Source organism: Dicentrarchus labrax, unplaced genomic scaffold, assembly GCF_905237075.1.
Source record: "Dicentrarchus labrax unplaced genomic scaffold, dlabrax2021, whole genome shotgun sequence".
Classification (NCBI taxonomy): Eukaryota; Metazoa; Chordata; class Actinopteri; family Moronidae; genus Dicentrarchus; species Dicentrarchus labrax.
In genome coordinates, this window is record NW_026136716.1 from 6,978,016 (window position 1) to 7,001,206 (window position 23,191).

The 23,191-nt window shown below is 41.7% G+C and overlaps 1 protein-coding gene across 5 annotated transcripts in view; it reads right to left on the reverse strand.

The window, feature by feature from the left end:
- Positions 1 to 661: 661 nt before the first annotated feature.
- The window catches only part of LOC127378385 (histone deacetylase 4), a 55,350-nt gene continuing 32,820 nt past the window's right edge, over positions 662 to 23,191 (reverse strand). For all 5 annotated transcript variants that reach the window (XM_051427156.1, XM_051427155.1, XM_051427157.1 and 2 more), the window contains 20 exons: positions 17,755 to 17,883; positions 17,548 to 17,657; positions 16,629 to 16,763; positions 16,289 to 16,481; positions 14,493 to 14,716; positions 11,915 to 12,139; positions 11,209 to 11,404; positions 10,163 to 10,296; positions 9,959 to 10,061; positions 9,824 to 9,870; positions 8,754 to 8,861; positions 8,324 to 8,379; positions 7,926 to 8,013; positions 7,631 to 7,750; positions 6,992 to 7,089; positions 5,972 to 6,090; positions 5,706 to 5,839; positions 5,023 to 5,107; positions 4,721 to 4,865; positions 662 to 3,820 (listed from right to left, as the gene is read on the reverse strand). In XM_051427156.1, the coding sequence (XP_051283116.1) occupies positions 3,781 to 3,820; positions 4,721 to 4,865; positions 5,023 to 5,107; positions 5,706 to 5,839; positions 5,972 to 6,090; positions 6,992 to 7,089; positions 7,631 to 7,750; positions 7,926 to 8,013; positions 8,324 to 8,379; positions 8,754 to 8,861; positions 9,824 to 9,870; positions 9,959 to 10,061; positions 10,163 to 10,296; positions 11,209 to 11,404; positions 11,915 to 12,139; positions 14,493 to 14,716; positions 16,289 to 16,481; positions 16,629 to 16,763; positions 17,548 to 17,657; positions 17,755 to 17,883 (2,489 nt within the window). In that variant the 3' untranslated portion in view covers positions 662 to 3,780. The remainder of the gene's footprint in view (positions 3,821 to 4,720; positions 4,866 to 5,022; positions 5,108 to 5,705; positions 5,840 to 5,971; positions 6,091 to 6,991; positions 7,090 to 7,630; positions 7,751 to 7,925; positions 8,014 to 8,323; positions 8,380 to 8,753; positions 8,862 to 9,823; positions 9,871 to 9,958; positions 10,062 to 10,162; positions 10,297 to 11,208; positions 11,405 to 11,914; positions 12,140 to 14,492; positions 14,717 to 16,288; positions 16,482 to 16,628; positions 16,764 to 17,547; positions 17,658 to 17,754; positions 17,884 to 23,191) is intronic.

A 23,191-nucleotide genomic window follows, 5' to 3' on the forward strand; every position in this document is an offset into this window, starting at 1 on the left:
GAATGTTTAATTTGAGGAGGTGGTCACCTGATGGTTGCTTCTTTGGACTTTGACTGCATCCAACAGGCACACTTGTGATATTGGTTCTTGTAATTAGATTTTCCACTCAGCAAGAAGTCAGCTGAGACTTCATGCCTCTCGTATGTTGTCTGCCTCAGTCAGTCGTGGCATACTTTTTACCATCATTGCTGTCATGTGCTGGGCAGCTAATTTATGGTCTTCAGATCCAGAAGCTGGAAGATCTGCATCTGAGATATTTTGTAAAAAAAAAAAAACACTGAGGGTTAAACTGTCTAACTAAACACATTTCAGGAATTCAACTACAAGCAGCAGCACTGATTATTTACACTTGGATTGTGCTAACATGGACTTTGAGTATTCCTCAGGTTTTCTGTCAGTCTGATAATCTGATTTAACATCATCAGTTAGATAATCTGAATTTCTGCCTTCCTGTGAGGGATGAAGGGATAACGCACTTTAAATGTCTTCACAAGTGATAAGACAATCTCTGTTGATTCTGAGTGTATCTGCGTCTTGTTATTGATGTGAAAAAATCCTGAAATAGCACTAAAAGTTCCCCAATCCTGACCCTTTTTTTCTGAAACCCCAGTTCTTCTTACATTTCATCAAAACCTGCAAACAGAAATGACACGAGCTCAGATTATTTTTCAGAAATATATTTTATAGATGACGTCAGAGATGAAATGTCCAAAGCGTAGGTCCCAAAGAAAGATAACATTTTTCATCAATAGAGACAAACAACAAACAAAAAATAAGTTTTTTATCCATTTACATGTAAACCGAGAATTGCTCTTGAGCCACAGTGGTTATATATATAGAACTGGCCGAGGTGGGTGTGACAATCAAAACGACGATGCCCTTTTTCCAAAACCGATAGCCGTCATTTCTCTACCGTAACAGCGCCCGTTCAAAGATCTTTGAAAGAGGAACATTCTTTGGGAGAGTCTTTTTAAGGTGTGAATGTAGCAGAGGTTTGGCAGAGCATGTTTCTCTTTAGCACAGTCCATACATGTTGTAAGTGCTGAATCATGTTAAAATCACTTATTGGAAACGATATTCAATAAGAACAATATCAAATGTTTCTCAGTGGAGTCATTTGGACAAGGTCTTTTGAATAGTTTGCACACCAGAGAGGAAGAAACCCATCCTGCCTGGTGCTCTTGGGAGTTGCCGTGGGAGGTTTTATTTTTTTTAAGTCCTCCAGTGTTCTTCTTCTGTTGTGCAAATACATTTTTATTACATAGACAAGCAGGCATGCTGACTCACAAACCATGCAAAGAGTTAAAGTTGGCGCGAGCAGACGGCAAAAACAAAAGAGTAGTATTAAAGTTTCTACAAAAAAAAACCCCCAACAAAAAAAAAAGCCAAATTAAATGAGTAACAAGTGGAATGTTTTGTTAGACATGAAAAAAAAAATCAACTTAAGCTCAAATTTTACAAGTTTATAAAATGATATCAACTTAAAATAAGCATGATAGTTAGAAGGAGTTAGACTGGTGTTATGGAGAGTCAAAACATGATAGTGCAACACATACTCAGAAAGAGATTTTAAAATAATCGGCTGATGTTTTCCATCCAAAACTAGATAAAAATCCACTTTTTCAACATACGTGCCCCCTCCGCCCAGTTAAACTCAGCTAGCTACATAAAACGGCCTCTAAACCTCTTTTTGGATGTGTTGTCACAGTCGGAAGGTTAAGTGCATATCACCCATGCAGGAGAGGAAAATGTATCAGTTAGGCAACAAAGTGATCAAATGTTTTACTCTGAAGGTGTTTCGAAAGGTCAATTGCAGTGCCGTGTAATGATTTCACGTGAGGGCAAAACAGTGCAGTCGATGACGAGTTAAATATGCTGCTTTTTTTTAAAAGTTCATGGAGTAATATCGTACACCATACTGTTTGTCGCTCACAATATCATAGCTGTCATTAGTTAGAGTACATTTATAAATTTTCCATATACAAATCTCCTATAAACAGTACATGTTATAAATACACAATTGATGAAAATGCAGAAAGGCCGAGAGAGCCGTATAAAGAAAGAAAGAAAGAGTTGCTCCTTATTTTTGATAAATACAAGAAAGAAAGAAAGTTTTGAACAAGAGGTGACAATAGTACTAAGTGTGTGAATGGCAGCCCTATAACTATCCAGAAAACGGATAAAAACACAGAACAAAATCTATGGATGAAAAAAGTTAGAAAAATAATCTTATAAAATAAAAAATAAAAAGTGGACACGCTTACCAAACACATTTTCTGATATTGTAAATTGACCACTTGGTGTGGAACTCATACATGTAGATACAAACAGGCAATACTCGATTACTGCCTCTCAAAATATATTCAATTCAATATACATGACTAATGTTTAGCTCACACTAGCAAACCAAGGTAGCTGCCAACCGGCAAAGCATGAGAGGCCGATCGGCGCACGTACAGAAATGCTCACTTGATCTGTGAAGGATTAAATTAGTAAACATTGAACTGGGTACTGGGAGCCTTATCTGAAAGGGCCAATACAAGAAATGTTTGTCGACTTGCCAGCTAAGTGGAGTGAAAGTACTACTGTAAATGCAAACTCATGCTTTGGCTTTTCTTGCTTGGCTTTTACTTTTGGATAACATTCAAAAATCTTGCGAAAATGTCTGGTCTCTCTGCTCAAATGCATGCTTTATGTGTTTACAAAGCAATGACTTCAGTTAAAGGGAAGCTACATCAAAGGCTAAACCTTTTTGAGAGTTTTTCAATCTAATTTCCTTGTTTGAAGGTCTCCATGTTTGCACCGTTTTTCTACTGAAGCTGGCAACTACCTTTACAAAGCGTTTCTTTTTTTACAGAAAAATAGATCCATCCAAAAGTAAAGTAACTCTTCAAGAGAGGCTGTGAGAGACATAAATGCTGTCTTCGTCACGTTCCAAGTAAACATGCTGAAAGATTGTTTGCTTTATTTTTGTCATTCTTGTCCCCCCAAAAAGGACCCGGAAACTCTCCGTCTCCCTCCCCTGGCGCCGATTCCTCAGTGAGAAAAATCTTTTGACTTAAGGCAATCTTTTCCTGAACGATCCAGCGGACCCCCTCACCAAGGCACTCCTCAACCTTTTTCAACGACAGGCTGCTCCAGCGAGGCGACAGTCTCGTCATCAAATCTTTGCAAAAAGCCTACTCAAACTTCGGCAGTCCACAGTGAACGCATCTTGTGAAATATTACGTCAGTTGCCGCGATGCCCTTTGTTTTGTCGGGAAAAATAGTTGAGAAAAGAGAAAAGAAACTCCCACACTGTTGACAGCTGGGAACGTCTGCTGTCCCTGGTGTCCATACTATATGTGGTCAGAAGGCAGCTGTGTAAAGCACCGTATGATTCTGCACCGCTCCATGACGAGACCTGATCTCGCCCCAATCTCCAAATACACTCGCCCGCTGCCTTGGTCACTTGGTTAGCCGCTGTGGGCTAACGTGGGGGTGCGAAGACTGACAGAAAAAAAAAGAGTGTCTCTGAGCGAGCGCCGCCGAGCGACGCTGTTATGTTTAATTTTTTCTTTTCAATTCAGTCCTCCGTCTCCTGATTGGCTCCCTACTCTGAGGCTGAGCCCACCCCCTCTCCCTCGTTTTTGGCCGAGGGGCCGCCAATCAAGGTGACTGACGTGGTGAGTGGGGTTAGGGGGACTAAATGAAGGGATCAGTCGAGACTCTTCGCAGCTCAAAGAGGCGTTCTCCGGAGAGGTCAATGGTAACAGTGTGACACCCTCGTGTTTCCCTCTGTTACAGTGGTTCCTCCTCCTCCATGGGTTCCTCTTCTTGCCTGGTGGACAAAGAGACACACAAATGAAGGTTAAACCTCCGGCTGGCTGTCAGATTTCCTTCAACCACCTGCAGCTCTGCTCCGCAGACTTGGGACTCACTCTGCCGCTGATTGCAGAGCAAGTAACAGTAACTCTTCTTGACCTTTCACACATTTATGTGGGACTTTTCGAGGGCCCTCTTCACAAACTTCCAATAAGATGAGCAAAGTCTGTAAAATAATGGGCCAGTTGATTTAATTTAGACCAAACTCTGAGGCAAACATTCACTGATTGATTCTTTGTTATTCCCTGTTTCATTGTTAGCATGTCTTGTTTTAATTAGTACATGGCGATGTAGTATAATGGTGTCCTGTGTGTTTTACCAACATTAATATTCTCTGAATTCTAATTAATGATTTCAATAACCTTTGTAATTTTAATCCAATGTTATTTTTTAACATCTGCCCAGGGACTGCAAATGAAAAGCAGCATCTTGGCTGGCACATTTACAGTAATGTTAGTACAGTAATGTGCCCTTTCCCATGTCAATAAACCAATAAATAAATACAAATAATTTAGAAATATTTAATTTTTTTTAAATGTTTGACTTCTTTTGAGGTTGTTATTTCAACATATTTAGTATCGTATTTTCACCTTGTTGACTTATAAATCCAAACGTAACAAGTGAGATACATTGTTGATTGACTGTATTATTTGCTATGTGACTCTTCATTTATCTCACTTGCTCAATATATACTATCCCTAATGGATGACTGTCAGGCTTGACTTTAACCACACCTACAGGACACAGGAAGTAGAGAAAGTAGATGTGCCTTTATGAGGAGCACAGGGCTCAGAGAACTGAAAGGTAAAAGCTTATAAACGTAAACTGTAGATGTGTCTTTAGCTGTGATTTTTACCTTTGATCCATGGCGTTGGTGTTAGCCACGGAGAGAGAGGCCATGGCACTGACGGCCTCCGCCTCCTCCGAGTCTCCTCGTTTGGCCTCCAGCAGGGAAAGTCCCAGCCGCGGTGAGTAGCGGTGCACCGAGCGCCAGTACTTACCTGAGAGTGCGGGGGAAACATTGGACACAAAAACATGTAAGCAAACCCCAAGACACCACCTGACAAGAGTGACCAGTTACTGTTTCTACATGATCTAAAAAAACTCATTGCCTGTCCGTGTGTAATTGTGTTTTAGTGTAACTGAGGGTGAACTCACTGTGAGTCTCTAAAACTTTCTCCAGAGAGCGAACAGCGTTGGGGTTGGGCCTCTGCTCGAGGATGGCCTTCGGCAGCGGATCCAGCTGCACGGGACAAAAAACACAAAGAGAGAATGTAAACACAACTATGGAAACAGGCTGCATGTCCAATACCTTCCACAAAGAGCTGACATGGAAAAAATGCACCAAAACATCAGTTCACTCCACTCAGGGGCCATATTCAAACTTTATTTGCGTCCCGAATCCCAGATGTGTGACACGGTGGTGTAAACACTATTAATGCCTAACGTCACTTTATCGAGGTAAACCTTCCTCATCTAATTAAATTAATGCTTTCATGTTTTACAGCTGAAGTAATGATACATTTGCACGAGATTAGTGCAACTTTGTCCTGAAAATAATGTTTGTTTTTCCATTTCATTGCCAACACAGCAGATTAAAAAGGGATTAAAATGAAATGAATGAAATCTCTAGTTATTAAATTCACTTCCCCAGGTAGATCTTAAATAATGGAACAGCGGAAGCAACAATGGATACTTTCTGAGTCTGATTCAACATTAGAGATGTGAAGCACCTGGCTGACAACCAGACAAACATGCCCCACTCTGTCCCATTCGTTTGGCTTCACGAGGGACATTAATTAGGATTCAGATCCTGCTTGTTGTTCAAGTGAACTCCTTACCTCCTGGCCTAGCAGGGCGGCGACGCAGGCCTCAGAGGCGTCGCAGATGGCGGTGAGGTCGTGACCCCCCTCCAGTGCCAGGACCACCCGGCCTCCAGCGAGAGTCATCAGCTGCCTGGTCAGATAGCCAAAACCTGAGGAAAGGTATCATGAATGAATCTTCAATATGCTACAGCAGTTTAATCTAAGTGGCATTTTAGCAGTTTGTTCCCAGAAACCTTTCTCATGTGAGATAAGAAACATACTTTAAATAATCTTGTACTCACACTTGGACGTCAAAGTGTAACCGCCCAGTGGTGGAGGGTGTCCCTCCACAGCATCAAAACCAGAAGAGACCAGCACGATGTCCGGAGCGAACTCGTTGGCTATGGGCATCACCACCGACCTGAGAGTGGGAGGGTGGAGTACAGCGATTATACAGAGTAACAGATAATATTTCAATGTGAATGTAGAAGATAATCAAACAGCACAAAGTTAAATTAACTCATTTAATCAACCTGCAAACATTTACTCCTCAATCCACCTCAAACAATTCATTAAATAACTATTTTACTGTTAAATCCTTATGAACCAGACTTTTTGGGATGTTTTTTTTAATTCTGTATCTTTATCTAGTTTTGAGCTTAGTCGAAAACAATTATTTTTAGTTTGTCTCATGTCCCATCTGCTAACATAGAGGCAACAGGCTTTATGACCTATACTGCAGTCAGCCACCAGAGGGCGATCAAGATGTTTTGGCTTCACTTTTGGGGAGCTGTTATGTCGTCCATCTTTATACACAGTCAATGGGGATCAACTTGAGCTTTAAGAAATTGTTCTAAAAATGTTGTGACAAATTACCAAGCGATTAAACAGTTAATTGAAAAATAAATGAAAAATAATCATTAGTTTTGTGGCTGTACAAACAATAAAATAATCATCTACTGGCAGAAATTGAGATTAAAACATAACATCTTTAATTGTTTCTTCATCGGTTGAGGAAATTCTCAGATTTAATAAAAATAAAAATAAAAACGGAAAAACAGATTTTTCTAAAAATACTGGAAACAGCTGTTTTTATTAACTAGAAGTTGATCTTTGGAGATAAATAGTTTTCACAGGACACTTAACATTCACTTTATTCAGCTTGTTTTCCAGATTTTACACACTTGCATGATGTTGGTATAATAAATTAATGTTAAGTATAAACATTTTGGAAGTGTAATCAAAGACCCTCAGGCTCTATTTTGTCATCTGCAGTGAAGCTGCTTTGTGTATGTGTGGTTTGGTGATGTTGTATTTGGTACCTAAAGGCAGCAAGGTACTCTGCATCTCCCATGGGTGGATCGAGGCCTCCGGTGAAAGCAACATTGACGTTGAACCCGACTCCGGGCCCACTGCCCACCTGCAGACAGAAGCACATGTGACTCACATTCACAGGACAACCTTCTACGGGCTGTTAACTGTTAAGTTTGCCTTTGTTTTTTAATACAACTCCATATTATTAACTTTATTGGGGAGTATTTGTTTCCGTTTTTTTGGTCTAATACACATGGAATCTGCGAGAAATTATATTTAATTAATACAAGAGCACATATAAGGTTTATAGCACTAAAAAAATGATAATTTAATGCATTTAATGAGCTTCTGTTCCTCAAATATGAGGATTAGCTGCTTTTCTCTTCTTCATATCATTGTAAATTGAATATTGTTGGATTTGGGAGTGTTGGTCGGACAAACAGCCGCCACTTTTTCACTATTTTCACATTCTATAGACTGAAGATTCATTGATTGATTCATTAATTGTAGCTTCAAATCTTCCATTAAGTCATGTAACATAACTAGAATACTAAAAAAAACTGAATCTTGTGAAAAATGTTTCCAACAATGCACTGGGAATGCTTCACTCAGGTCTGGTGAGACTTAATAAGGTTACACACACTCACCTCGTCAGGTGCTCCGCTTCCAGGGAAGAAGTTGCCGTCGTCATAGCGATGAATAGACAGGTAAAGGACGTTGGGGTCATCGTAGAAGGCTTGCTGCGTGCCGTTGCCATGGTGAACGTCCTGAAGTTAGACAGTACACACATGATATAATCACAAACTTTTCCATGCTGTGTGCATTTTAAAAAACATACAATAGAGGAAACTCAATTAAATCTAACTTGTTTTTAATGCAAACTAATTCTATGCTGTTCACAAAACGTCAAATGATAAAGATGTGGTTACACTAGGGACTGACCCAGTCCACGATGAGGATCTTGTTGACGTTGAGTCTCTGCTGCAGCAGCTTGGCTGCGATGGCCACAGAGTTGAAGTAGCAGAAACCCCTGAAACACCAGCAAAGAGAAGGAGGGCTGAGTCGTCCTGCTTGTTATGAAATTCAGCTGTGCCTCAGCACTTTCCTGCTCCGTTTTCATGTTTTTATAGTGCATTTCAAACACGTTGTAGGGAGGATATGAAAAATAAATAAAGCAGTCTTGAAACAGCTGCCAGAATAAAGGCACTCAGTACTTTATGTGCAAATAAACTCAATGGTTTATGTAATTTCTATTCCAGACGAGCCTGTTCCAGCGCTGGTATTTGTATATGCATAGATTAAGTGTCTCCAACTGAGTGTGGTGACGGCTGTGGCCTTACATGGGAGTGCTTTCCTCTGCATGGTGACCAGGAGGGCGAACCACAGCAAAACCATTCTGGGGAGACAGACAGGAGCGACAGGAGTCAGCCACAGCGGCACTGATCACCCTTCAGTGTTTCCTCTGTGTACAATGAGCAGTGGTGAACCACCGCTAAAAACACTGTCATTTACACACTACATACACAATACACTCAAAACATAAAGAGGGGAGGCTGTAATGTTTATTAATGCAGCTTCTGAATGGGAAATAATCAAACATAAAAAAACAGAAGCCTAATTTTTCAAGAGAGTGAATCCTGGTGGAATCATTTGAAATGTCCTGCTTTTAAAACAAATCTACCTCACCGTGTTTTCCTCAGGACGCAAAGTCAAGACCGATGAAGGTCACGCATTCTCTTGCAAAAACCAGACGGGTGAAATCATAGTTACCTTCAGCTCTCGAGTAGCCACTTTGAAAACGAGCTCCACCACCGAGCCGACAGCGAGACGAGCCGCGCTGGAGGAGTGGACCTCGTTCCAAATGGTGTCACTGTCCACCTAGAGACACAAAAACACAATTCTCAGAGCTAAATCGACACTATGGAGAGAAATTCAAGGAATTAAAGGTATACTATGCAGTTTTCCGGTTTTGTCAAACAGCTACCCATAGAGTCGCTGCAGAGTACTTATATTTAACGTTAACTGTTGCAAATAGCACTCACCAGAGCCGTGTCTATATGCGGCTCTGCGTCTCTGCACTCGCGGCCTGATCCCCTCCCCCCTGTATACCGGTACATGTTCAGTAGGATGGAACAGTCGGACATCGAACAGGCAAAGATAGACTCCGCAGATGTCTACTGACCAGGCAACGTCTGGGTGAATGCCTGCTAGTGTCTTCCATTGAGGCTGCTTCTTATGTCGCTGATGTATGTGACGTTGTGCCGTAAAGCAATTTGTGATTCTCGGGAGATTTGGCGGGGCGCCACCTTTCAGACTTGCATTGCTGGTTCTGCCAACGCTTTGCTATCGGGATGATTCGCTATACTACGAGTTCGTTTACCATCGAAATGACTTCGAAGCTGTTATATTAAGGTAAAAATCTTGCATAGTGTGCCTTTAAAGCAACTGAAATGTTACAAATTGACAGGTTCAAGTTGTTAACCAAACTAAAAAAGCTGCAGGTTTGCCCTTCTCTTTGCTTTTGTATTTATTCACTAAAACCAATTAACATACACTATTACTCTTCCGTCCTCCTAATGCTTCTCACATTTTTTTCTAATAAACTTTTATTTCCTGCATTAAATTTAGGACAACTTATTACTGCAGTTTATTTCTTTTATTTGCCTTTTCATTGTGTTTTAAAATACTGTAATCATTTTTGAACTGCTAGTGACCTGTTAGCTTTATATATATATATATATATATATATATATCAAGACCTACATTATATTTTGTGTATCTTTAGCATCCGTATGTGCAACAGAGAAACTTTTGTATTATTTATTGTGAGTGTTACTTACCCCCACACCTCCACACGGTAGCCGTACGAACATGGGAGTGATTGAACCTGGTGATCAGGAAATAATAATTGAATTGTGACTAAATATCAGCAGTTGAGTAACTGTAATGCTGCGTATGTGTGTGTGTGAGCTTACAATCAAGTTTCTGTCGGAGAGGGTTGGTTCCGTACAACAGGACGTGGGCTTCAGAGTGAACCGTCTGCAGCTCTTCCAGCGTGGCCTTCCTCCCACGGATACACTACACACACACACGCACGCAGGCAGAGGGATACAACTCTCATATGCAGTTTACAACTTTGTGTGATGTTCACTGTAAAGTCTTTTCTACTTATAACACACCTCACACTGCGCTCTGAGCCCGGTCTCCTGCAGCCGAGACCAAATGCTCTGAATCCGGCCTGCGTGTTCCGGGTGACTGTTGGTGTTTCCACACATACACTGGTGCTTCTGCATGAGAGAGTCGTACACCAGACCTGAGGGAACACACAGAGACATACACTCATTAACAATTAAATGATTATGATGATGAAGAGAGAGATTTTCTCTTGCAAAAATGTCCAGTTCCACCTTCTGAAATGTGAGAATATACTTGTCTTTGCTTTATGTTGGTGTAAATTGTCTTTGGTTTTCTGCAAACTACTTGGACTAAACAAGTAATTTGAAGATGACATAGCTTGTGTGGGCTTGGATTGACATTATTTTTTTTTTTTACTATTTTCTGATGTTTTAAAGACCAAACAATAGCGTTATTTTCTGTTAATGAAACTTCTTTCAAAATTTAAAACTTGTAAAGCCTGATTTTCTCATTCTGGTGCAACTTTTTCCACTACATTTTCTATGCAGTTTGGAACTGAGTGGGAGTAAAGTAGGCCAAACAGTGATAAAAATATCTTAACTATGGTGCATGAATGCAAAATCTTTAATACAGTTCCAAATTACGTCTATTGCGGATAGAAGATTCATTCCTTCCTCATTTATTCTCAGCTCTCTTTATAATGTATTCTTTGTTCAAAGAGTCAGATGTCTGAGAGGAAGACAAAGTGGGAGAGAAGAGGTTTTGCCAAGATTAGCTCCTCTAGCTCCATTATTACTGCTACCAGATGGAGGCCGGAACCATTACACCATTCTTTGGCCAATTCACCTGCTTTTTGGATGGAAGTTTCTCTTTTCACTCCCCTGTGCATTAGGAAGGAAGGGAAATTTCTCAAATGCATGCTTCAGGCAGACCAGAGTCAGACTATAGTTGTGGAAATAATAAGTAAACAGATTCTGAGCAACACAGCTGCTCTGCAAACAGAAAACAGACTCAAGATCAAAGACTGTGAGCAAAAGGAGCTGCAGCTAAGTAGATAAGAGGTTCAGTGAGAGAGGATGGCGGTGCGGACCTGTGGTGAAGCGAGGTTTGACGGGAGGATCGCTAGCGGGGACGCTGATTGGGAAGGAGGATGCTGAGGCTGGAGACGATTGGGCCCTGGACAGGGGGCGGTGTCCCGGAAAGGAGATTGACAAGCCGGCAGCCTCCATGGAGGCTTGATAGTTTCTCAGCTGATGGATGCGCTGCTGCTCCAACAACAGGGCCTGCTACTCACACACACACACACACACACACACACACACACACACACACACACACACACACACACACACACACACACACACACACACACACACACACACACACACACACACACACACACAGAAAACACAAATAAAGATGAATTCTACAGGTGTCACAGTGAGTACATGTATTAGGGGACTAAAGGGAAGAAAAGGGATTCAGCATTTTCTATATTGCAAGTGCAACTTATGGCCAAAAGATGGCAGCCAAAACAAATTATACCATTTCAGTTTCCCCTCAGCATTCAATTACAGAGATGCCATAAGGGCAACATTTTCACAAAAATACATTTCAGTGTCTGTTTTTTCTTTCAATTCTCCAGGATTTCCCTAGGAACACCTACAATACATTAGTGCCAAGTAGAGTTGGATCAATTCTCCGAAACTTCATATTGATTCTCTCAGCCTACGTTGTTTTACAGCTGTGTACAGAGCACGTCTCACTTTTCACTTTCTCAACTCCCCATTCTATACCTGTCTGAAGAGCAGCTCCTGCTCTGCCTGCCTCTCCCGCTCGCGCTCCCTGTGCTGCTGTAGCGCCTCCTCCTGCAGCTCCTGCGGGTCGGGGGGCTCCTGCTTGATGGTGACCCCCGGCAGCAGAGCCCCTCCGTCCTGGTGCTCCCTCAGCTCCTCCTCCGTCTCCTCCGGGTGGCTCTGGTGCTGACGGCCCACGGGGGACTCATTGGGCTTGGTCATCATCTGCGGGAAACACAGGGGAGAGAAAGGAGGGTGATGATTCTACAATGTGAAATTTATTTCACAATAAAACAGCAGGATGTGACAAATCCCCTCCAACGTGTGAGGCTGCTTTCAGACAAACGGGCAAGCTCTCCTCTGAATCAAATTCCTGGCAAATCACTCCTTTCTCTGGAGCATTCTTCTTTTAACAAGCTTAATTTGGATTACTCAGTCAGATTGGTGTCTTGCTCATTTCAAACCTATCCGTTCTAATTGAATGTGAGTGGCCGCTCTGCCGACTGTACTCCGGGGCAAAATGTGTCTCATCGAACAGAGACATTCCACACTCCCCGTTGTGCTGCTTTTCATCGACTCATTCTGGGGCCTGCTGTTCACCGAGTAGTGATTCAGTTGTCTATTCATTCACTTTCACTGACGTGGACCATTCAAAAGTGCCATTCAAGGCTGCGGAGTACTGGCCTCCACGGTGTATGAGCGTTTAAAACTAAGAGAACAATAAGAAAGATGAGGTGTTTGTTAGAAGTCTCAAGAGTGGGCTTCAGATGCAGGTATGTGTATGTGTGTGTGTGTTTCCCAGAGCTGCAAGCTTCTGGGTCCCCTGGCACAGAGCTGACACAGCATTGACGTCAGAGCATTCACCAACACTCATTCAAGCTCCCCACCCCTCTACTGTTCCTGTCTTCTCTGTATCCAAACAAACTTCTGTTTTCACCCATGTTTAACCTCCACCCTCGAACCCTGCCACCCCCTCCTCTTTTTGTCCTGACTATTAAAATTGTCTTTTAGTCTATAAAATGCCAGAAAAAAAAAGAAAAATCCATCATTACTTTCACAACTGAGCAACAGTCCAAAACCTGAAGATTTAGACTTAGGGTTGTACCGATCCGGCCCCCGCAGACCAGGCATTAGCCAAATGTTACTGAGTGCATTTTCTGGTCATTTATTACGATGAGCTCCTACAGCCCAAACCACATGCATTACATGTACAGTATAAGACAAGTTGAAATTGATGTTTGCCCTCACATTAGGATATAGAAAAAAACTTACCTTCTGACAGAACCAGGCTAGCTGTTTCTAGTTTTAATGCTAAGCAAAGCTGAGCAGGTTCTAGCTATAGCTTCACGTGCTTGGTGTCAATCTTGTCATGTAACTCTTGGCAAGAAAGCAAATAAAGATATTTTTCCTAAATGTTTAACAATTCCTTAGCATTTGCGACAAAGAGAGCTCTTGTACGAGTTTTGGTTCCAGAATCTGTATCAAGAAATAGTTTGAAAGTCCGCAATCCAAAGATATTCAATTGTGTTTAAATCATACAGAAAAACAGCAAATCTTCATATGTAAGGGTCTGAAAGCAGAGAATATTTTACATTTTTGTTTGATAAATGTATTTATGAATTTAGCAAGTTAGCAATTACTTTACTAAATTACAAAATTAACGCCACTACTCACATTATAAAAAAACAGCTTGTATATTCTGATTAATTTAACAGAATAAAACAGTGTTTTAAGTGGAGATTTTCATTTCTGTCCTGACAAAACTCCTTGGCGTGCCAGAGGCTGTTATTGAGATGTTTGTGTAAAAAGCCGCCACTGGAGAGCTCTGAAACATATGGAGGGAGTGAGAGAGAGCGGAGCAGAGCAGGAGGAGGCGGAGGAGGAGGAGGAGGAGGAGGAGGAGAGGAAATCCCTTGTTTCATCCACCCACCTCTCCTCCCGCGAGTACTCTGCTCGAATAGGTAAAGCCATCCAGAGCGGCGGCTGCTCGCTTCCGCCCTGACCATATAAGGCAGAGGTTTCCGCTCTGTTGCCATGGCAGCTCACAGTTACCTCACAGTCCGTGGCAACTGTCTCGGCCACAGTCACAGAGACGTAGATGCAAACATTCTCACACACACATACACACACACTCTGCTATACATGTTAACCCATACCTGCCTCCGCCTACTCGCAGACAAAAACACTACAGAGACAGAAAGAAAGAAAGCGGAAGAATAAAACCAAGGACTTCACACACATCCACAGCTAACACGTTATTGGCTGTGTTACTAGCTGCCGCCCACACAAACAACTACGCTACAGCTCCTGTTCTGGCCCACACTGGCTTATAGTCCTAATTAATTATTGGTTTATTTGAATGTGATGTCAGATCTGTGGTCCCTTCCATCACCTGCCTTCATCAGCACAGTCAGGAAACTGCTTATGAAACAATAATAATGAGAACATGTGCAACAAACAGAAAAACACAATCATGGGAGGGTAGGAAACTGTACATTGAAGGCTTAGGGAAGAAAGAAAATAGAATGAGAGGGAGAATAAGAATGACAAAATAAAGCCAAGCGTCTCCACCCCTCACCTTGTTAAGGTGGAGCTGCTGCTGCTGGAACTGCTGCTTGTGCTTCTCCAAGAACTGCTGGTGCTGCTGCTGGACCACCAGCTGCTGCAGGGCCAGGGCCTGGGCGTGAGCCTGTGCCGCGCTCCCCTGGGGCAGAGGGGCAGACTGGGTCCGCCCCAGGGGCCGGTGCTGCCGTTGCAGCTTGGCCATGGACGATGCCGGCGACATAGAGAGGCCGCTTACGCCTTGGACACAAACGTGAAGGAAGACTTTAGTTACAGAAGGAGGTGAAAGTCGAGAGGACAGAATGTAAATGTATCCATTAGGAGAGCTTTCTACATAAGTTGTCTGGGAGAGAGTTTAAGAAACAAGAACAGAAAATGCTGTGTTTCAATCGAACACTCTGTGTTTGATGTTGTAGGTTTGATTAAGGCACAACTGCTTTGTTGCATAAAAGACAGCGTTTTAGTTTGGGTAAGCTAAACCTCCAGTTCAAACCTGGCAGAACATCAAGGTGGTGTGCGACACTTGTGGAGCTGTTTAGAAAAGCTGCATGACTTCACGGTGAGTGTTTTAATGATGACTTGACTCACTGCCACTCCAAAACCCAAACCTTATGAGGTATTTAGGCTAGGTGTCATAATGATACATGGTTCTGTGTCTGCAAGAATATTTCAGTGGCTACCCGAACAGCCACCATGTTTTTCCAGGTTGAAAATTAGAAGCATAGACGAACGACCATTCAGTGAATTATGATGTGGTCGTCCAGTCAAGGAGAGGTTTATATTGTTCATGTTTGAATGAAGTGAAAAACCCCACTGACAATGACTTAAAAACTCAAGCAAAGGTCTTTTCAAGCCTTGTCAGCCCACAATGAGTGGTCACTGAGGAAGACCCTGACCTTTTTTTGTAAGCTGCATTCAATAAACTTAATTCTAAGAATACAAGATACACTTATTATGCGTTCACATCAAAAAAAATGTATTTCCTAATTTCACTATTACTGGTGTTGGACCTAAGATTAGTCAGCAGATGTATTTGTGAACCAAATAAAAACAGCCATCTGTGCTGCCATACTGAAATTCTTTTATTGTGATAATACAAGCCTGGAAAAGTGAAAATCCTAGTCCATTTACAGTGTATCATGCGGGTGAGGAAAATAAGAAAAACAGCCTCAATTGAGCTGCGGGAAATGATGTGAGACACTTGAATACTGTGAAAATATCAGAGAAAATGACTAGCAGAGTGTTTTCAAATTGTTTCTGAAAAAGCTTGCTGATACATCCAATAGCTATCATGTGGTACTTGGATATGGAGAGGATAAAAGACATGTCTTTGCTTTGTCTGAATTGAGAAGTCCATTACTGCATCAGCAAAACTTAACTCTCTGCTCCTGGCCTGTGTGTGGGCGTGCGCATGTCCTTGTCTGTAAATTTTTTTTGCGCGCGGATACTCACACATGTGTCTGTGTGTGCGTCATTGCCCATTCACTGCTAATGCCCCGCTCAAAATAGCAGCAAAATGGTAGTCAGTGAATGAGCTGATGGGAAAGGGCGCACAATGCAACCATGTCACACTCTCATAGCATACACACACATATGAAAGGAGCTCATTAGTTTGAGCAAATGAATGGATGTCTGTCAGTGTGAGGTAGCACACAAAGTTCCTTTTTTGTGTCACCAGAGACTGAGACTGAATAATATCTTCTTGTGATTTGCCATTTTTTCTATTTCATCAAAACTACTACCACTTATAGAGCTACCAATGTTACTTTTATCACTATTAATCATTACTAAAACTTCCATTAGTACTCCTACCTGTCACCAGGGGGCTCTGTGCCGGACTCTGCTCCATGAGCACCATGTGTTGAAGCAGAGGACTGTGAGCACCGTGCCCGCCTGTTCCTGCTCCGGCTTCGGCCAGGTAGGGGGTCAAGTGGCCACCCGAGAGAAAGGGAGGGCTCAGGGAGAGGGCCGGCTGCAGGCCTCCATCCTGCTGGGCCGACGTCACCTGGAAAAGAGGGAGAGCAGGGATAAGGCGAGGGCTGATTGTGAATAAATGGTCACAGACAGTAAACTCCAGATAGACAAATTCACAGATAAATAGATCCACAGTCTGCTAGCAATTTGGCCAGCTTGGCAGCAGTTCCCTCCTTACATTGGAAGCAGCAGTGGCCGTGGCAGTGGCGGGCAGCCCCAGGGTGATGTTGGGTAAGGATGGCGAAGTGTAGAGGGACAGCTGGTTAACGGAGCCCCGCTCAGCACCGCTGCACAGCCTCTGGGCCAGAGATGCCTGGGAAGCACATTTAAATGATTTATCTGTGTTTGCATCACGAAAAAAACACAGCAGCACTAGATGTCCACACATGGGGAAAGAGCTACACTTTCACCCTACTGGCGATATAAAATCGTCACGGCCACAAGCCTCCTCCACACTGCCTGAGTGCCACTAATGGCTGCCACAAATACCATCTTGCCAGCTCGTCGGCTGTCTTCCTCCTCTGCAGACCCATCATCTGAACACCCCTCATTCAGCCTTGTGCATGTTTAAAAAAACACAAAACAGCAAAGCTTGTCTGACAGCAAAAGGCTGCATCATTTAGGTTTATGTAGATTATATGCAAATATTGCAATGTATATTTATTCTGTTATGATTTTGTGCTTATTAGGGTTCATCTCATATACAAAGATTTTTGAACTGAGACTGTCTACAGCTCATGCCATGACACATAAAACTTTTAATGCAGTGAAAGTTTTATGCTAAAAAAAAGGACTTTCATTTTCTGCAGGGCAGAAATTAATCTAAAACTTTTTTTAAACTTTTCTTACCAGTCAAAGACAAAAAAATGGGATTATGAGTAGCAACTCCCAGGTTTAGGAGTTACAGAACTGTCTTCAAATAATGAATTCAAATAAGAATGAAAGAATAAACTGGATAAGTTATACAAAAAGTGTATGTCTGTGAGTTAGTAACAACTCAATATATCAGTAAATTTGTACATTGGTTTAAACCTCAGATGCACTGAAGTGATTAGCTACTTGCTGTGTGTGTTTGTGTGTATGTGTGTGTGTGTTACCTCCGTGTTGTTGGAGACTGACACAGTGATGCCGTTCTCATTGGGGATGTTGTTGGAGCTGTTATTCGGGGAGCTTGGGCCTGAGCCGGGGGCGCTGCTACACGCAGAGTCTGAAACACACACACACAGACAAATCAAATACATAGAAGAAAACACAGCCGCCTAAAATAAAACTTTTTGAACATCAGACAGCTGTGTGTCCCTCACCTGCCATGTCGAGTGAGCGTTTCTTGGCGGTGGTGATGGGGCTGTCTCGACGCCGCAGCAGCGGACTGCTTCTCCGCTCGCTCACCTTCTGCTTCAGCCTGGAGCGCAGCTTCAGGTTGGGCTCCGAGGCTGTAACGGGTGGAGAGAAACATTATGATTAATTTGTTTATTAATTCCTGGTCTGAATGAAGTCCTATAGTAGGTAAGAAACGGACTTATATATACACCATCATGGAGATACAGCTGAGGATTGTAGCTATATAATTATCTCATAATTGTCATTGTTCATCATTATAAACAAAAATGTGTATTGTATGTATTTCTAAAATACACACTGTAGCACAACAAGAGTTGTAGCTCATCAAGAACATTAACTTATTCTTTTTTTTATTAATGACCAATTTTTCCACTTCAGTTAAGCAAAATTTATAATTTTTTTAACTTTTTTCCTCAATTCCTCAAGTTTTGAGTGAACATCTCCAACAAAGCTAAATGTAGTCTCACTTAATGAGTGTTAATTAGGAGCCACACCTGCGTCCGATTATCTGTTGTAACAAGGTGTGTCGCTGGTTCTTGTTGTAGCCTGAGAAATGTCAAAAGCTGCTGTGTTATTTGTGTGAATAAATAACTCAAAACTTACAACCAGCTTCAACTGTAGAGTGCCACTTCAATCATTTATCTACAACACTGCCATTACCTCTGGTAACTTGGTGATTTTTGTTTCTTTCCAACACCCCCGTTGAGCTTCCCTGATGTTAAGAAGACAACTGCCGGCTGTGCAGCTTTGGACAAATCAATCAAAAGGGTGGGAGAGTTACCTGAGCTACAGTCTCACAGACTTTCATCTGAAACTGGGTGCCTCTACACATTGATCTGTCATGGAGCGCCTTCCACACAGCTGCTCTGTTATGAAACCTGTTTCCTAGACAAACTGTTACAAGATGCTATTCATTTACGATTTCTCCCGCCTATTTCAATGCTTTCTGAACATGCCAAATTCTGATCCATTTTCCCAACGACACTGCAATTGCACAAGCAATTAGCTCCAATTTGGGAGCCATGTCTGATTGCCTAAAGGCCTTTTGGTCTTTTGTGTACTCTGCCACAGACTTGTGAATGGAGACAAGGAGACGAGAACGGCATGTCACCTTGGCTCCTGCCATGGAGGCTAATGCTCTGTTTACTGTTTACTCTGCCCTGCCAATCAACAGCCTCGGATAATTCAGTATTCATTATCCAATTTTTAATCATCAAAGGGGGACTGAATCCAATGTGGTACACCACTAACCCTGATTATGACATAACCAGATTCATCTGTTATTGTATTTCTTACTTTAAACTGAGGGCACAGATACACAGACTGACCTGGAACAAACTTTCCTGAAAAATCCTTTTAGGAAACATTAGTCAAAAATGAATTTGTTCTTGTTCACAGTGTCAGGTAAAAATAAATGTGTGATAAAGAGTGAAGTGTGAACGATGAAGTGTGAAGGTACAGTAGCACCAACTGTGAGGGAAAACTCAGTCCAGATCGAGTCAAGCCAATTAATGTTGGTACTACATCATTTCTATGATTTTTACATCTTTGGAAACAATAAAGATGAAGTTAGTTAGTATTCTGCAAAAGGAAACTAAAGGGTCAAATCTAGGTCAACAGTGTAACAGATCTGCCCAAATGCAGCCATTTGACATCTGTTCATATTAATATAAAAAATATTCCAATAAAAACAGCATGTTAAATTCACAATAACTACAAAAGAGAGGTAAAAACAAACCACAGTGACTTCACTCCACAGCTAGCCTTAGCCAAAGCTAATTGATTGTTTTCCTGTAGTTGAAAAAACTATTTTGATGCTTCAACATCTAGTTTATTATACCACATTAATAAGGAGCTGTATTTATAAAGTAACACAGATACACTAGTTATGTGAAAAGCTAAATACCCTAGCTTAGATGCCATTTAGATTGTCCAAACATAAAGTACAGCATTTATTTGACTTTTTAATTCTTTTTTGGGGAATATTTATCCTAAAAAGCATAAAAATAAAGTTTTACAACTTATATAGCTGTTAGACACTTTTACCCAAGTAGCCTTCAAACTAAAACTTTTTAATGTACGTTTACGTCACTGTTTCTTTAGTTCCTGCTGTCTGCTTCTGTAAAATCAAAAATGAAAGCGTCAACTTTGATAGAAATGTTTTATACGAAGCATCATCTTTAATTCACTGTCTGCCCACTCTGTATAGAGAATTAAAGTTGAAGATACATCCATATTAAAGAAGAAATGTACTCATAACTTTTAATGAATAATCAAAGCTGAATGTTATTAGATCATAACACTAATGACTGATGACAGGATATATTTTCTCAGGATTTAATGTGAGGGCAGTGTCTGTTTGTGAGGGAAGCGGAGAAAAGGGCTGTGCTGGAAAGAAGGACAGTAATTAGCCTGTTGAAGCAGAGTAATTAGGTGTGTGGATCCTGCTAGGGCAGAGTGAAAACAAATTTTAAAAGGCGAATGATCCAATATGACAGCACCCCAGATAATCAGAGCAAAGGTATAGTCAAAGCCAAGGGGAATCGATAAAGGAAAATGTCAATACCTGTGAGAAAAGGTTTTCTCTGCTCTTTGAGTGGACTAAAGAGAAAACAACATAATGTGATGCTTACTGAAATGCAACTCCAAAATACAAGGTGGTGTTCAGGAAAGAAAATCAGGTATAGTTATAGTTATAGTTAATTAGATTGCATGGTAGTAAGTTTGTCTTGGATCCATGGTACTTCTCTTAATCTCAGAGTTTTGGAATTTATTGTATAGAATTATTTGTAATTTTTGTAGATTAATTTATTTCAAAGAAAATACCTGCGTGAATATTATTGCAGTTTATAATTGGAAATTATACCTAGTGTTACAACTTTACCACTTATATGTAGGGTTTGGGAAAGCATGATGAGCACATACAATCACACATGATATCAATGCACAAATGGTGCATTGTTGCTTAATTAAAATGGGCCTCACAACAGAGGTGAAAGGTTGAGTAAGCAGTGAGTGACGTCCTGTATTCAGACAGCCGCATGTTGCTTTGTATTCACGGGCGAGCTGTTCAGTCTGGCCACGTACTGTACAGTACCAGTCTGCCTATGTGCTTTTGTGTCCGTGTGAAGGACGGGCTGCCCCAGTTAGGCTACAAAAAACACATTTATGACATCAGTGAAAAGATAGGAACAGTGTGCATTGCTCTGTCTCTATCAAAGAGCGCAGTGAGTCAAGGACTCAAACTTTCCCACCCCATCTACATCTTTCTAAAGCATTCATGTGTAAGTAAGAACATGTTACAGACAAGGCATATTATGTTCATGTGATGAACTCACTCCTACATGTGTCCTGTTTAAAAACAGTTAATGATTCTAAAGGCTTCCATTCGGCTGAATGGTTTTCAGCACCTCGTCACGCAACTCTTCTTCCACCACACATTTCAATGACCACTGGTATTTTATATAGAGTATCATAATGGCATTAAAGTTATAATACTTTAGCATTTTATTAGATATAGCCGTTCAATGTATTTAAATTCTGCATACAGTAGTTTTCACTGCTAGTGGCAGAGTCCACCACTCCTGCACTGGATTCAAATCGCCTACCTAAGCACAAGATTTAAAGGAAATGATGCAGCACATAATTCAGCGTTACTGTTTGTAATTCTGTCTCACTGATATCGGCCTCACTGTTTACGGTTCACTCTGCTAACTGCTATCAGAGCTGTATTAAATTACTGCCAACACTAACCCAACATTTCCTACAGCTACAGTGTCTACAAAACAAGACAGCAGTCATTTTCTGTATTTCTTTGACAACAGTTTAAACTATTGCAGGCTGTAATGGACAAGACAGGAGGAGTCACAGTGAGCTGTTAGATGAAGAGTTACAGACCAGAGGCTGGACGGCTCCAACTGAGCAAGGTAACCAACAACTTCCACAGTGTCCTGCTGTTATGGAAAACCACTCTAGCATACGCAGCATGAAGTCAAATCAAAACAAAGAGAGTTTATTTTGCTGCACTGTAAATAGATAAAGCAGTTGCTCTTCTGTTGTATTCCTGACAAAGTAGCTGCTCAAGGAGTGTTAGCTGTACTATTAAACCCCACTTGCTGCCACCACCAGTAACCACAGACGCCAAATCAACCAGGACTGAAATCTTGAGAACTGTAAGACTCTTAATATTATTGATCATAAAGGAATTTTTAGCTTAATCTGTTGTCATACTGTTCTAATTGTGCTGTGCATAAGAGTATCAGCTACACTAAATTTCAAAAACGTAAAAGGGTAGATGGGAGATGCACAAAAGCGTGCTGTTACTTCCTTTGACCGTTGCTGGGAGCCCTGGGTGCCAGTCCTCTACTTTATGGCCAGGCGGTGATATAAAAGAGCCTCTAACCTCTCCCGAGCTGGCATTACCATAAGTAAACCCCGCAAAGCACGTCATCGCTGTGGGCAAATATCAGGGTGGCACAGGTTCTCTCCTCTCTCTGCAGCCGAGTACAATCCTCAGCCTTATAGAAATCAAGGGACGAACTGACACTCCAGGGATGATCTTTTCACTCTCCACCATTTTCCCGCCTTTTTTCTTTCTCTACATGAAACAGGTTTTTGGGAGTGTGGCATCATTGTGCCACTTGCTGGATTTAGTGTAAATCCTGCTTGCCAGCTCCCCTGTTTTGTACTCTCATCTTCTATTGCTCTGCTTTAAAAAAACAAAACAAAACACTGTCCTCCAACTCAAATGTTTTTCTTGAGGTGCTTTAAATGGTCAGTGAAGCCACCAAAAACTTCTCCACTCTCCATCTTCCTGATTGTCACTGTTCCTTTCCATCTCACCTTCCACACCTTTTCACTCCTCCATTTCTCTTCCTTTCTTCCTCCTCTCTTCTTCTCCTCTCTGAGGGTGGAATGTGGCTGTGTGGGCCAGTGTCAACTGTGGTCTATCTGCTGTCGTAGCCAGCAGCCCAAAGGCTCAGAGTCAACAGGGCTGGGCTGTAGCCGCCTGCCGCTGCGCTAAGTGAATAATTGCACTGTAAGACGACCGCTGCTTCACGGCTACACCACCGCATACACCACTCACACTTTATGCACACACACACACACACACACACACACACACACACACACACACACACACACACACACACACACACACACACACACACAAAGCTGTACACATACACACCTGACAAAAACACACTGCAAACAGCTGGTTTTACTCTGTAAAGGCTTCTGTACTTTGAGCACTGAAGCCTGGGGACGTGAGATTGTAGGCCACAAGAGAACTTTTTTCCAGTGGTGCATTTTGCAGCGTTTAAGCAACTCTTAAGGCTTTTGACAAGATTTGTAACCCATTTAAAAGAAAACATGCAGCTCTGTGCAGTTGTATAGTTA